Raw genomic sequence first — 12348 nt, forward strand, 5'->3', positions numbered from 1 at the left:
CCGTTCCAGGTATTGAGATTAAAATGCGTACCCTATCTATATCCTACGGGTAGGGTCGGTTCCGGTTTCGGGTATAGAATACCCGGGTATTGAAAAAATCCGGTTCTAGTTTTTTATACCAGTTATGATTCCGGGTACGGTTTTTTTGTGTATACCTCTAGTTTGAGCTGGGGTCAAAAACAAGTTGTTTTAAAAATAAAAGTTTATTTTGTTTTCTTTCATTCATTTTATGCAGCCTGCTAGATGTGTTGTGGTTGCTATTGTCATCAAGGGCGTAGCTTTATGGGGGCGGAAGGGGGCGGCTGACCCCCGAACATTTCATTCAGTTGTGGAGAGTATGTAGTTTTCGTATAGAAATTTTTGGGTATATACGTTTTTGACCCCCTGGTTTTATAGAAAATTTTGGTATATACGTCTTTGACCCCCCGGTCGGAAATCTCAAGCTTCGCCACTAATTGTCGTCAAAATATAGTGATGCTAAAGTTGGTAGTTTGGTACAAATTCTCATGTCAAAAAATGCAGCAAAAGATAGATAGAAAGAAAGTAAAGGATGGTTTTATACAATACATTTTACATCAAAAAATAGCAGCCAATGTAAAGAACAAAACTCATGGTGAAGATGTCTTGAAATACTCGAATCTTCAAACCGAGCAACACAACTAGTTAACTAGAGACAGCTTGTCGGGTTAGATATGCCAGACGCGGTCCCAGCAGCATACGCGCAAGAGGAAACCGCTGGTTGATTCCCACGAACATAGTTAAGGTTAACGTCTTTTAGTCTTATCCCGCTGCATGGGTTACCCTGACTACAATCGAGTTTCACCGCCACTTTGGTGGCCGATGTTCCATGTATATCGTCATACACCACGTCCTTGATCTTCACACCCGACACTTGATTTGGGCAGTTGTTTTTGTCGGGGCAGTACCTTTGCTCAATGATGATCGGATTACTGACGTTGACCATGGTCACATGTTGGAAAAGAGCACCTGTTACGAACCCGTGGCTTGCTCTTGCCCATGTCTTTATTCTTACGCCGTTTTGAGTTCCTCGAAAGGTTGCCATCGTTACTGTTATGTTTTGTACACCTGGCTCGTCGAGTTCCCACCCTAGACTTCCGATGCTGCAGCCAAAAAGAATGTTACATAACGCGTATCTATGTGATAAACAAACAAACGTACCCAGTAAAATCTGACTCATAACAAGCTATTGGTAGGGTCTGGATACCCACGCTCTAGGCAGGGGCGGACCTAGCCTTAACCGGGGGATAACCTCCCCTACGGCTTGGCTCGGAAAAATTTGACGTTTTTAGTGTAAATTTTGGAAAAATTTGATGTTTTTTCGATTTCGTTACGGCTTATTTATAAAACGTTACGGCTTGGCGTGAATCCTAGATCCGCCACTGGCTCTAGGGATGCAAACGAACTGAACGAACATGAACAAGGCTTTCATGTTCGTCATTAAGGAAAAACATGTGTACACGAACAATTCATGAACACTTACCAAACGAGATTTTCTGTTCGTGTTCATTCATAGAGGAAATGAACGCGTTCGTTTGATAATTTTAGGTACCGAACACAAACGAACGCAAACAAATGTTCATGAACACACACGAACACAAACGAACGCAAACAAATGTTCATGAACACAAACGGACGTCTATAAACACAAATGAGTGTTCATGAACAGAAACGAACACAAACAAATACTGGAATAGGGTTTATTTATCTCAGTTACCTCAAATAAAGTTAATTGGTTATTTGTTTGGGTAATAAAATAGATAAAAATAAAAGAATATCAAAATGTAAATATAAATATAAAAATTAAAACCCTTGGAACTATCGAACACGTTACCGAACGTTCACGGACATAAATGAACGAATGTGACCTCTTTTCATGTTCGTTCATTTAACTAACCGAACAAAATGTTTTATTCGAGTCCATTCGTTTATTAAATGAACAAACACAACCGAACTTCTCGCCGAAGGTTCATTAACTATTCGCTTAAAGTTTAGTTCGTTTGAAGCCCTACTCGGCTCCAAAACGGCAAAAATCATATCATGGCATGTAAAGTATAATATAGTATATTATAGTATCAAGATAGCATAAAGTGTGAGCACGGAAATCAAAGACCAATAAAACAAAAGGTAATACTAATAACACAAAACGGTGAGAAAACTTTATATTAGTTTTAGAGTTAAGTGTCATTTGCGTCCCCGTGGTTTGTACGCTTTTGCCATTTCAGGCCAAATTTCAAAATTTTATTATTTTCCTCCTTGACATTCTCGAAACGTGCCATTTCAGTCCAAAAAACTAACTCCAGTTAAAAAAACATGGTTAGCTCGAGAGTAAAATGGTTATTTTACATAGTGGCTCTGAGTGGTTCAAAGTTTTACATACCCTCCACTGTGCACCAACCTCCGACCACTATATAAAATGACCATTTTACCCCTGAGCTAACTGAGTTTTTTAACTGGGGTTAATTTTTTGGACTAAAAGGGCACGTTTCGAGAATGTGAGGGAGAAAAATGATGGACAAACTACAAGGACGTAAATGACACTTAACTTTATACATGTAAAGTATAAAAAAAATTCACCTGATGCCATGACCAGGGCCACACGCGACCGTCTGTATCCAAAGGTTACTATTGCCAGGACCTATAGATATACAATCATCCCCCGTAGCGATTTTGGAATTCAAGATGGTGACACCATTCGACGATATTAAGTGTATGCCATCCGTGTTCGGGCTAGCGCCAGATGCTGAGATGCTCACTCCTTGTAGCCTTGCATTGGTGCATGCATCTAGTAGAATATGGAACATTTGGCTGTTTATAGACTTCAAGCCACTTATAACAATATTCTTTGAATTGTATATTCCCAGTGTCTGCATAATATACACAAAACTAATACTCATTGCTATATACATATGTACATGCTATGAAATTTCTGACACCAGTTTCCGTAGGAAATGTGTCACAAATCACGTTTTCTGACGCGTTTATTAGAAGTTAAGCATTTTGTGGTTAATGCGTAGGAAACTGCATTCAAACATGGGTTGTTTCCTACGCGTTTGTGACAAATCTAATGAAAAATAAGCATTTTTCATAAATGTGTAGGAAATATGTTTATATTTTATTATTATACTGATTTTATTATTATTATTTAGGGTTATTGGATTTTATCACCCTTAACTATTGGTCATTGGCCGCTGTCACCCTCAACTATCACTTTGACGTCCGCCACCCCCAACTTAACACTTAGTGTGTTCTGTCACCAGATCACTAACTTTTGATCCTGTTACTATAATTTTGGGGGGTGTCCTAAGATCCCTAAAACCTTCCCAAGATCCCTATGACACCCTAAAAAGTGTAGTAACAGGATCAAAAAGTTAGTGATTAGTTAGTGATCTGGTGACAGAACACACTAAGTGTTAAGTTAGGGGTGACGGGCGTCAAAGTGATAGTTGGGGTGACAGCGGCCAATAGCCAATAGTTGGGAGTGATAAAATCTAATAACCCTATTATTTATAAATTTAATTGTATATATCCTTATATTTACGTTTAATAATTATACATATATCTAGTAAATTGCCCCGCGTGTTGCCACGGCATTCCGTAATAATTTTACGTTAAAACATAGACCAACTGAAAACGTACATAAAAATAAGCGCCAAAACGTATTATATTTGACCCGACTCATTTCCGGAAAAATTTACGTCGAAACGTAAATCAACTTAAATTTATACCCACATGTACATAAAATAAACATGCAAAACTCGATTACAAAGTCTTTAGAAAGTTAAGGGGATGTAAGTATCAATGCTGACATTTGAGGGGTAAAACTGTAAAAGTATACAAAATATAAAAAGACAAAAATCAGAAAAAAGAAAAAAAAAAAAGATAAATCACTATTCACAAAAGTTTTTACGTTTAACAATTACATATATAAAAACTTTTTTGACGGGAAGTTTTCGCAAGTTGTGACGCAATTCCGACGGATCATTGATAATTTAACTTAACTAAAAATAAATATTTTGTCACAAATACGTAGGAAATGTTATTATTACCGTAGCTCCGGACGGACAGCTTTTGCCAGAGGTTTTGCATGACCAAAGCGAACCACCTCGGGCATCGAGGGTACCACCCGAGATGGTGACATGGTTGACTCTATGGAACCTAATCCAGTCACCCGAGTTCGCAATAGCGGCGTAGTTAAAAGGAGCGACAAGCGTGCCATATATGCGTATCGTGATGGAACTGCTCTGACATCTTTCACCGGCAAACGTGATGGCGGTTGCTAGTAAAAAGGTGCCGGTGGGGACGTAAATGACAGCCGACTTGGTAGAGTTACATGCAGCCGACCAAGCGCTGAGAAACGCCTTTGTCGAGTCGGTGTTGCCGTCGCCTTTGGCTCCGAAACTTGTCACATTGTATGTAACTTTTGATGATGCTGATGATGAGACAAGTGCAATGATCACAAGGAAAACAATATTTTTCATGTTACCTATGTTTTTTAAGGATATGTGAATAATAGAGACCAAACATGATATATATATATACACACATGTGTGTATGTATGTATGCATTTATGTTTGTATACATACACGTTATTTGAATCCTAATTATGCTTAGTTCATGCATTACAAAAATGAATAAAATGATAAAATGATATGATAGTTTGTGGAGTTGGAAGATCGTGCATGTTTTGTATGTATAGTCAATTAATTTACTAATGATACATAATGATTGTTATATGATCAATGCTAGTTTAGAATATAGACAAGTAATAAACTATGTTGCCGGTTATTTAAGTCATTGACTTTACAAAACCTTTTTTTTTTAACAGCAAAGAATCTCACGTGTAAATCCACCCTGCTTGGGGCTATGTCCAAGGTTGACTCCTTGATCGTCATGAGACTGTGCCCTCCGATGCGCGGGAACCGGATGGAATCCGTAAACACTCGCCCCCCGTCATGTTCGAACCCGGGGTTAAAGCCCCGATTTGTCTCTTCACCCGGATGTCCCTTGAAAATGGCTCAAGTGAGAATCGAACATGCGTCTCCACTAGGGAGGGCAGACCGATTTACCACTAGACCAAGTTATCATTTAAGAACAAAGCTGCTTATTTTTGGTGAGTTGGTGTCGACATGTTAAAAGACCTGGTTATATATTATACAGTTTGAATAAAGAAAATATTAAATGGTTAGTGATGACGATTTAGGGATATCTTATGTTTAGTTTTTTTAATTAACTATTAAAAAATTTATATTAAGAAATAGAATACGAATGGTGAAATAGGTAAAACCGTAAAACGGGAAAAAGAATAGTGGGTTCATAAAATAAAATCATGACACGTGACGCAACCAGTTATTTATTATGTGTTGATTTATAACGAATTATTGGATAGGTGTAGTTTAAGCTCAAGTTTGGCTCATTAAATTAAAGATAGCTCAAGCTCAAGCTTGATTTGTTTAGAGTTTTATGTCTAGAGCTCGAACTAGGCTTTTTTAGTTTGGGTCAGGCTCAACACTTCTTTTATTCATTGAGTATTCAATTATTTTATTTATATGCATATATGATAATATTTTTATATATTTATAATTTTATTTACATATCACAAAATATATATTATTTAGTTACTTTTTCTTACAAGCTAATTTATAATAACACTACTTATTATCTAATCATATATTTATTGTATAAAATATAATTATTATATTTATATCAATAATTGGTTGGCGAGCCAAGGACTTAGGATACATCGAAATGAAAAACTTCTGCTCAAGCTTAGTTTACAAAATGGACTTCACTTTATGCTCGAGTTTAAGCTTCGTTTAACCTCACACCAATTTATGTTTTTAACAATAAAAACTAGGTAAAGGATCAAATAAAAACAAAATTAACGTACGAAACGTACGCATTAAGGAAAAAAGCAAAAAGTGACGGTGTCATTTTGGTAATTATCAGCAACTTCAAAATAACTGGGGAAAAAGCAAAAAGTGTCTTGTAGAGTAATTTTGAACATCTGTAGGATAATTTTGGGAAATGTAGGGTAATTATCAAATTACTCTAGTAGAGTAATTTTGACTTCTGTAGAGTAATTTTGTTAGCATTTAGTTATGTGGTTTAGCTTTATGGTTTAGTTTTTAGCTTTTAGTTGGGGGGGGGGGGGAGGGGGTTAGTGTAATTTTGATAATTACCCTATACGACCAAAATTACTCTACATGAACATTTACAATGGTTTAGGTTTTTTAGGTTTTTGGGGAGGTGGTTTAGGTTTTTTTTTTTGTGGGGGGGGGGGGGGGGGAGGGGGGGGTTAGTGTAGTTTTGATAATTACCTTACAATTTTGATAATTACCCTACACGACCAAAATTACTCTACATGAACTTTTACAAAATTACTCTACAGAAGCTCAAAATTACTCTACTAGAGTAATTTTGAAGTTGCTGATAATTATCAAAATGCCACCGCCGCTTTTTTCGATTTTCTTTCAATTCGTATGTTTATTTTATTTTCACATGAACTTAACTCATAAAAACTAATCTTGAGAACTCGTTTACACCCCAAATTTATTATTTTATTCCTTCCCCGCAATTAGGCTAGAAATAAACACTTGAAAAAACCCACTCCACTAAACCCTAGATAATAAACTTAGGGGTGTTCATCGATTCGGGTTTGGCATTTTTGAAACTGAATTCGAATTCAAACGGATTTGAATTCACAGAATTCAAAAATGATTCGGATTCGGGTTGATTCGAATCCAAATAATTTTTTAATTTTTCAAAACCAAGGGTAGCTTTACAAACCAAAAGGACAATAACAATTTGTTACCAAAAGCAATGCACAAATAAGTAGGTTTACAATTTTTCATGTAACATGATAACATGTCTTGATACAATTTTATTAAAAAATTATAATACAAAAGCAAACCCAAGAAACATAATCTGAACAAACTTATATAAGATTTGTCTTTATAAATTCCAACTTAAAAAAAAAAAAAAAAAAAAAAAAAAAAAAAAAAAACATATCTCACAAAATAAATAATAAAACACTTAATAACAAAGGACCATGAACCTCAAACATGGTGTTTTACTTCAACCCCAAGGTTAACTCGAAGCCGAGTCTTTAGTAACCGTCGAAGGGTTAAACGGTTTCTGTTCGGCACACGTAAGAACCTCGTGGGGCCCAGCTTGCTCTCGGCCAACGCCCATCAAGTCAAGATAATACAAGTAATGTGTAATGATGGTGTTCATGTCATCGACATCGCCTTTTCCACACGTGCGTTCGCCATATAGGATATTCATGGTGGCTCCGAATCCAGGAATCCTTTTGGAGTCGGTGTCGTTTTTGGTGGGCTTCCAGTTGCCTACCATGATATCGTGTGGCGACGGCTGGCCCTTTTTCAACGGAGTTATCCATTGGAAAATTGCTGCTTGGAATGCTAAAGTGGCGTTTTGTTCGAGGTATTCGGGATGGTGTAAAAGGTCGACTTTTAAGCAGTCGCCAAGGTATCCATAGTTGTAGTTCCTGAAACAACGCGACGGTTAGGTTTATGTTTTATATGGAAAAACGAGGTTAAACGGGTCAAGAGGTGGCACTTTATATCTATTTACTTATGAATGGATTTTAGTTATGTGTGACTGGTTGTAAGCGTAATTTTTTTTTCTTTTTGGAGAAATGTTTTTCGGGTCAACAAAAAAACTGACCCATTTTGACCTGAAACAAAATCACATTACTTAAAAAAGATAGTCTATTATTGAAAAATTTAGCTATAGTAGTCATATTTATTAAAGAGTAAAATGTCATTTTCGTCCCTGTGCTTTGGCCACTTTCGTCCAAACATTTGTTTTTCAGCATCTGGATCCAAAAGGTTTGAAATCTTGTCATTTTCATCTAACTCATTAACTCCATCCATTTTTTAACGTCAAGTCAGGGGTATTTCCGTCATTTAATCTTGCCATTGCGATATAAATAAACAAACCAAATAGCTAAAATGACAAAAATGCCCCCAACTTAACGTAAAAAAATGGATGGAGTTAACAAGTCGGATGAAAATGGCAAGATTTCAAACCTTTTGGATACATGTGCGGAAAAACAAACGTTTGGACAAAAGTCACAAAAGCGACCAAACCTTGGCGACGAAATGACATTTTACTCTTTATTAGAAAAGGTTTGAAATACACAATGTTCCGGATCAATCCAGCCCGTTAAAAAAAGTACACCTTTCGACTCTTTACCCAACCCGCCCAACAAGAATCGACTATTTTGTGGTGCGCAAAAAGAACAAAGGCTCAAACACATACCTAATTACAAGTTTTTAGAGTAAGTGACATATAATTAAATAACATCGGAAAAAAATTGATTCATACCAGAAAACGGGCAAAGCACCACGACCAAAATATAAAGCTCCAGGGGCACAAGGGTAAGTGTATTTATAGTTATCATCACAATAATCTTGCATAGGGCTCATCTCTTTGTTGTAACATAATCCCCATGCTGTGGGCCCTCCGGTCACCACTCCGTATCCACCTAAACCATTTTCAATAACAAAAATCATGTTATATTCCCATTTACGCCCCGCTTGCGGTATGCGCATATAATGTATGTATGTGTGGGCCATTGGGGGGCAAAAGTGAAAGTGCGCTAATTTTAATGTTATTTTACTAATTTCGTGAAAATAACGTTAAAAGCTGAGGACGGTTAATCATGCATCATGTGGTGGCATTGATAGCTGAAAGACAAAAGGGTACATGCACTAATCGGTCTTTGTCCCGATTGCTGAGTGTTATGTGCCTTATGTCCAAGGCTTGATGCAAAACTACTATCGAGCCGGGGGTCTCACTGGAAGCAACCTCTCTATTCCTACGGGGTAGAAGTAAGGCTGTCTACATCTTACCCTCCTCAGACCCTACCTTTGCTTTGCTATTGGTGGGATTTACCGAGTATGATGATGATGATGATGCTATATTCCCATTTAGTGGGTGTTTGGCTCGGGGGAATGGGTTTGATAGTGTTTTGAGTATGTTTAGTCAAGGGTATGGGTTTGAAGGAATAGGTAGATACCGATATAATTGGGTATCCTTCAAAACCACCTAAAGGGGTGCGTTTAAAAGTCCATATGGATTCCAATTAGATCTTGTTATTAAATTCATACCCAAAGTTAGGGGTGCTAAACAGGTCGTGTTCGCGTTTTGGCGGGTTCAACCCGACCCGAACCCGAAAATTTTAGACAAACCCGAACCGGAAAAACGTGTCATACATATGAACCCAAACACGACCCGAATATTCATGGGTTGAGCACAACCCGTTTAACCGGAATTTTTTTTAATTTCTTTTGCAAAGTAATATATTAAAATTAAAGTTTCACTAAATACAAAATGTATATATTACTGTTACATTTTAATTATAAAACATATTGTAAAAAAAAATTAATATAACATAAATGGGTTAAACGGGTCAGCCCGTCAACCCGACCGGGTTGACACGAACCCGACCCATTTTGCTAAACGGTTTCACAGGTTCAACCCGAAACTGACCCGACCCGTTTCGACTAAACTCAAATCCGCGAATTTCGTGTAAGGTTTGTGTCGTGTTTTCGGGTCGTATCAGAAATTCACACCCCTACCCAAAGTGACGAGTGACAACTTTTTCGACCCATCTGTGATTTTAACCCATTCCCATTTACCCAGTTTTCTAAATTTAACCTGTTTCGTGTGATAAAAATACTCATCGTAAATAAAGAACGAAAAGTCAACACGTCGGAAGCATGAACTTACAAGAAGTTTGACTTCCAACATGAGCAAGAAAAGCAGCAATCTCCAACATCTGCGTCGTCTTGTTGCCGGTGGTACCAAACCCTAGGGGCTGATAAATGGCTGAAGCGGTGATAAACGACTTAAAATCCCAGAAACCGACAGCGTGTGCCACTGGAGCGTTCCTTTTCGAGAAAAGATTCTCAAATTGATAATAATCAAAATATTGAGATATTGTGAGGTTGCAACAATATTCGGACCACCCTTTACATTCCCAACCCTGATCGCAAACTTTTTTGCCCTTGACCTTTTTCACCAATACTGGCGATGTGTCGGCATCCGCGATCGAAACGATTAAACAGAGTACGGTTAGCACCAAAAGACACACATGTTTTGTCTCCATTCTTCTTTGCTGGAAAAAAAAGAAACGAAAACAGAACACACGATGAAAAATTAAGCTCATTTCATGTGAAGATATAAAATTATAAATAAACAAAAAAAAATATTTTATTATTTGTATTCAACGATAATAAAAAACAAGACCCAAAAGCTGAAATTAACCAAAAACAACTACACCCATTGACAAATTTTCAATCTTTTTAGGGTTCTTATAAAAACTTTGACCCAAAAGCAAAGGTTTTTACATAAATCAACTTCCTTTACTTGATAATTTGAACAATTAATGAAGATTTCCCAAGAAACAAGACCCAAAAGCTGAAATTAACCGAAAAAAAACTACACCCATTGACAAATTTTCAATCTTTTTAGGGTTCTTATAAAAACTTTGACCCAAAAACAAAGGTATTTAGATAAATCAACTTCCTTTACTTGATAATTTGAACAATTAATGAAGATTTCCTAAGAAACAAGACCCGAAAAGCTGAAATTAACCAAAAACAACTACACCCATTGACAAATTTTAAATCTTTTTAGGGTTCTTATAAAAACTTTGACCCAAAAACAAAGGTGTTTACATAAATCAACTTCCTTTACTTGATAATTTGGATAATTAATGAAGAATTCCTAAAAAACAAGACCCAAAAGCTGAAATTAACCAAAAAAAAACTACACCCATTGACAAATTTTCAATCTTTTTAGGGTTCTTATAAAAACTTTGACTCAAAAACAAAGGTATTTACATAAATCAACTACCCTTACTTGATAATTTGAACAATTAATGAAGATTTCCTAAGAAACAAGACCCAAAAGCTGAAATTAACCAAAAAAAACTACACCCATTGACAAATTTTCAATCTTTTTAGGGTTCTTACAAAAACTTTTGACCCAAAAACAAAGGTATTTACATAAATCAACTACCTTTACTTGATAATTTGGAAAATTAATGAAGATTTCCTAAAAAACAAGACCCAAAAGCTGAAATTAACCAAAAAAAAAAAAACTACACCCATTGACAAATTTTTAATCTTTTTAGGGTTCTAATAAAAATCTTGACAAAAAGCCACAAAATTTAATATGATCCAAGTCCTTTTCTTGATAATTTGGGCATTTTGTGAGGATTTTTTAAAACAAAACAAGACCCAGAAGCTGAAATTAACTAAAACAATACACCCATTGACAAATTTTCAATCTTTTTAGGGTTCTTATAAAAACTTTGACCCACAAACAAAGGTATTTACATAAATCAACTTCCTTTACTTGATAATTTGAACAATTAATGAAGATTTTCTAAAAAACAAGACCCAAAAGCTGAAAATAACCAAAAAAAACTACACCCATTGACAAATTTTCAATCTTTTTAGGGTTCTTATAAAAACTTTTGACCCAAAAACAAAGGTATTTACATAAATCAACTTCCTTTACTTGATAATTTGGAAAATTACTAAAAAACTAGACCCAAAAGCTGAAATTAACAAAAAAAAAAAAAAAAAAAAAAAGAAACTATACCCATTGACAAATTTTCAATCTTTTTAGGGTTCTAATAAAAATCTTGACAAAAAGCCACAAAATTTAATATGACCCAAGTCCCTTTCTTGATAAATAAACCATTTGTTGATTTTCTTTTTTCTTGAAAAACCACATAAATCACATAAACCCAGATCCTATAACCAACAAACAACAAACCCATCAACAAATTTTGCATCTTTCTAGGGTTTAACCCACAATCTTGATCAAAAAACTCTTAAAAATTTCAAGAAAGTAGAATGTGCACTTACAAAGAGTGGAGACTTCCCCCCTGACAACAAGATCTTGCAACTGCTTTTTGTATCAAAAATCTTGCCCCAAATGTGAAGTGTTTGTGTGTGTGTGTTAGAGAGAGATTAAATATTTGTGACAATTGAATAATGGAGATGATGAGAAAATGGACGGTGGAGATTGACAGATGGGGTTCGGTTGATGTGTATACATCCTGGTGTTTATTAAAGAACAGGCTGGATTTGTAATAAAGTTTTTTTTTTTTTTTTTTTTTTTTTTGGGAATTAAAGTAAACGTATTGGAAGGATGGAAGCTTTGAACCATGACTCACCAACTAGAGGTTGAAGTTAACTCGCCACCGACAACTCACTGTTCTGACTCGAGGTTGAACTCAGTGAGTTTGTAGGAGTTGGGTTTGCACATGAAGTGTCGGTTTGTTTG

At 35.9% G+C, this 12348-nt stretch overlaps 2 protein-coding genes across 2 annotated transcripts; both read right to left on the bottom strand.

Moving 5' to 3' along the window:
* Positions 1-511: 511 nt before the first annotated feature.
* On the bottom strand, positions 512-4502 carry LOC110927240 (polygalacturonase). The gene is made up of 3 exons (XM_022170890.2): positions 4068-4502; positions 2596-2885; positions 512-1121 (listed from the first exon to the last, which is right to left on the bottom strand). Exons 1-3 carry the CDS (start codon positions 4497-4499, stop codon positions 668-670), a joined length of 1176 nt encoding a protein of 391 aa, XP_022026582.1. The 5' UTR covers positions 4500-4502; the 3' UTR covers positions 512-667.
* Positions 4503-6873: 2371 nt separating this feature from the next.
* LOC110927241 (chitinase-like protein 1) lies at positions 6874-12088 on the bottom strand. Its single transcript, XM_022170891.2, has 4 exons — positions 11928-12088; positions 9778-10165; positions 8371-8530; positions 6874-7528 (listed from the first exon to the last, which is right to left on the bottom strand). Exons 2-4 carry the CDS (start codon positions 10154-10156, stop codon positions 7108-7110), a joined length of 960 nt encoding a protein of 319 aa, XP_022026583.1. The 5' UTR covers positions 10157-10165; positions 11928-12088; the 3' UTR covers positions 6874-7107.
* Between the last annotated feature and the right edge of the window lie 260 nt (positions 12089-12348).

This window comes from Helianthus annuus, chromosome 2 (assembly GCF_002127325.2).
Source record: "Helianthus annuus cultivar XRQ/B chromosome 2, HanXRQr2.0-SUNRISE, whole genome shotgun sequence".
Classification (NCBI taxonomy): domain Eukaryota; kingdom Viridiplantae; phylum Streptophyta; class Magnoliopsida; order Asterales; family Asteraceae; genus Helianthus; species Helianthus annuus.

What these genes read in the sequence shown, in the direction of transcription:
- LOC110927240 (XM_022170890.2), bottom strand. Translation starts at nt 4,499, where the DNA reads ATGAAAAATATTGTTTTCCTTGTGATCATTGCACTTGTCTCATCATCA. An exon ending in GCTGTCCGTCCGGAGCTACG is followed by an intron (nt 2,886 to 4,067) that starts GTAATAATAACA and finishes TATATTATGCAG; the next exon opens with ACACTGGGAATATACAATTC. An exon ending in GGCCCTGGTCATGGCATCAG is followed by an intron (nt 1,122 to 2,595) that starts GTGAATTTTTTT and finishes TTTTGGCTGCAG; the next exon opens with CATCGGAAGTCTAGGGTGGG.
- LOC110927241 (XM_022170891.2), bottom strand. Translation starts at nt 10,156, where the DNA reads ATGGAGACAAAACATGTGTGTCTTTTGGTGCTAACCGTACTCTGTTTA. An exon ending in TGTTGGAAGTCAAACTTCTT is followed by an intron (nt 8,531 to 9,777) that starts GTAAGTTCATGC and finishes AAAATGGTTTAG; the next exon opens with GTGGATACGGAGTGGTGACC. An exon ending in GGTGCTTTGCCCGTTTTCTG is followed by an intron (nt 7,529 to 8,370) that starts GTATGAATCAAT and finishes GCGTTGTTTCAG; the next exon opens with GAACTACAACTATGGATACC.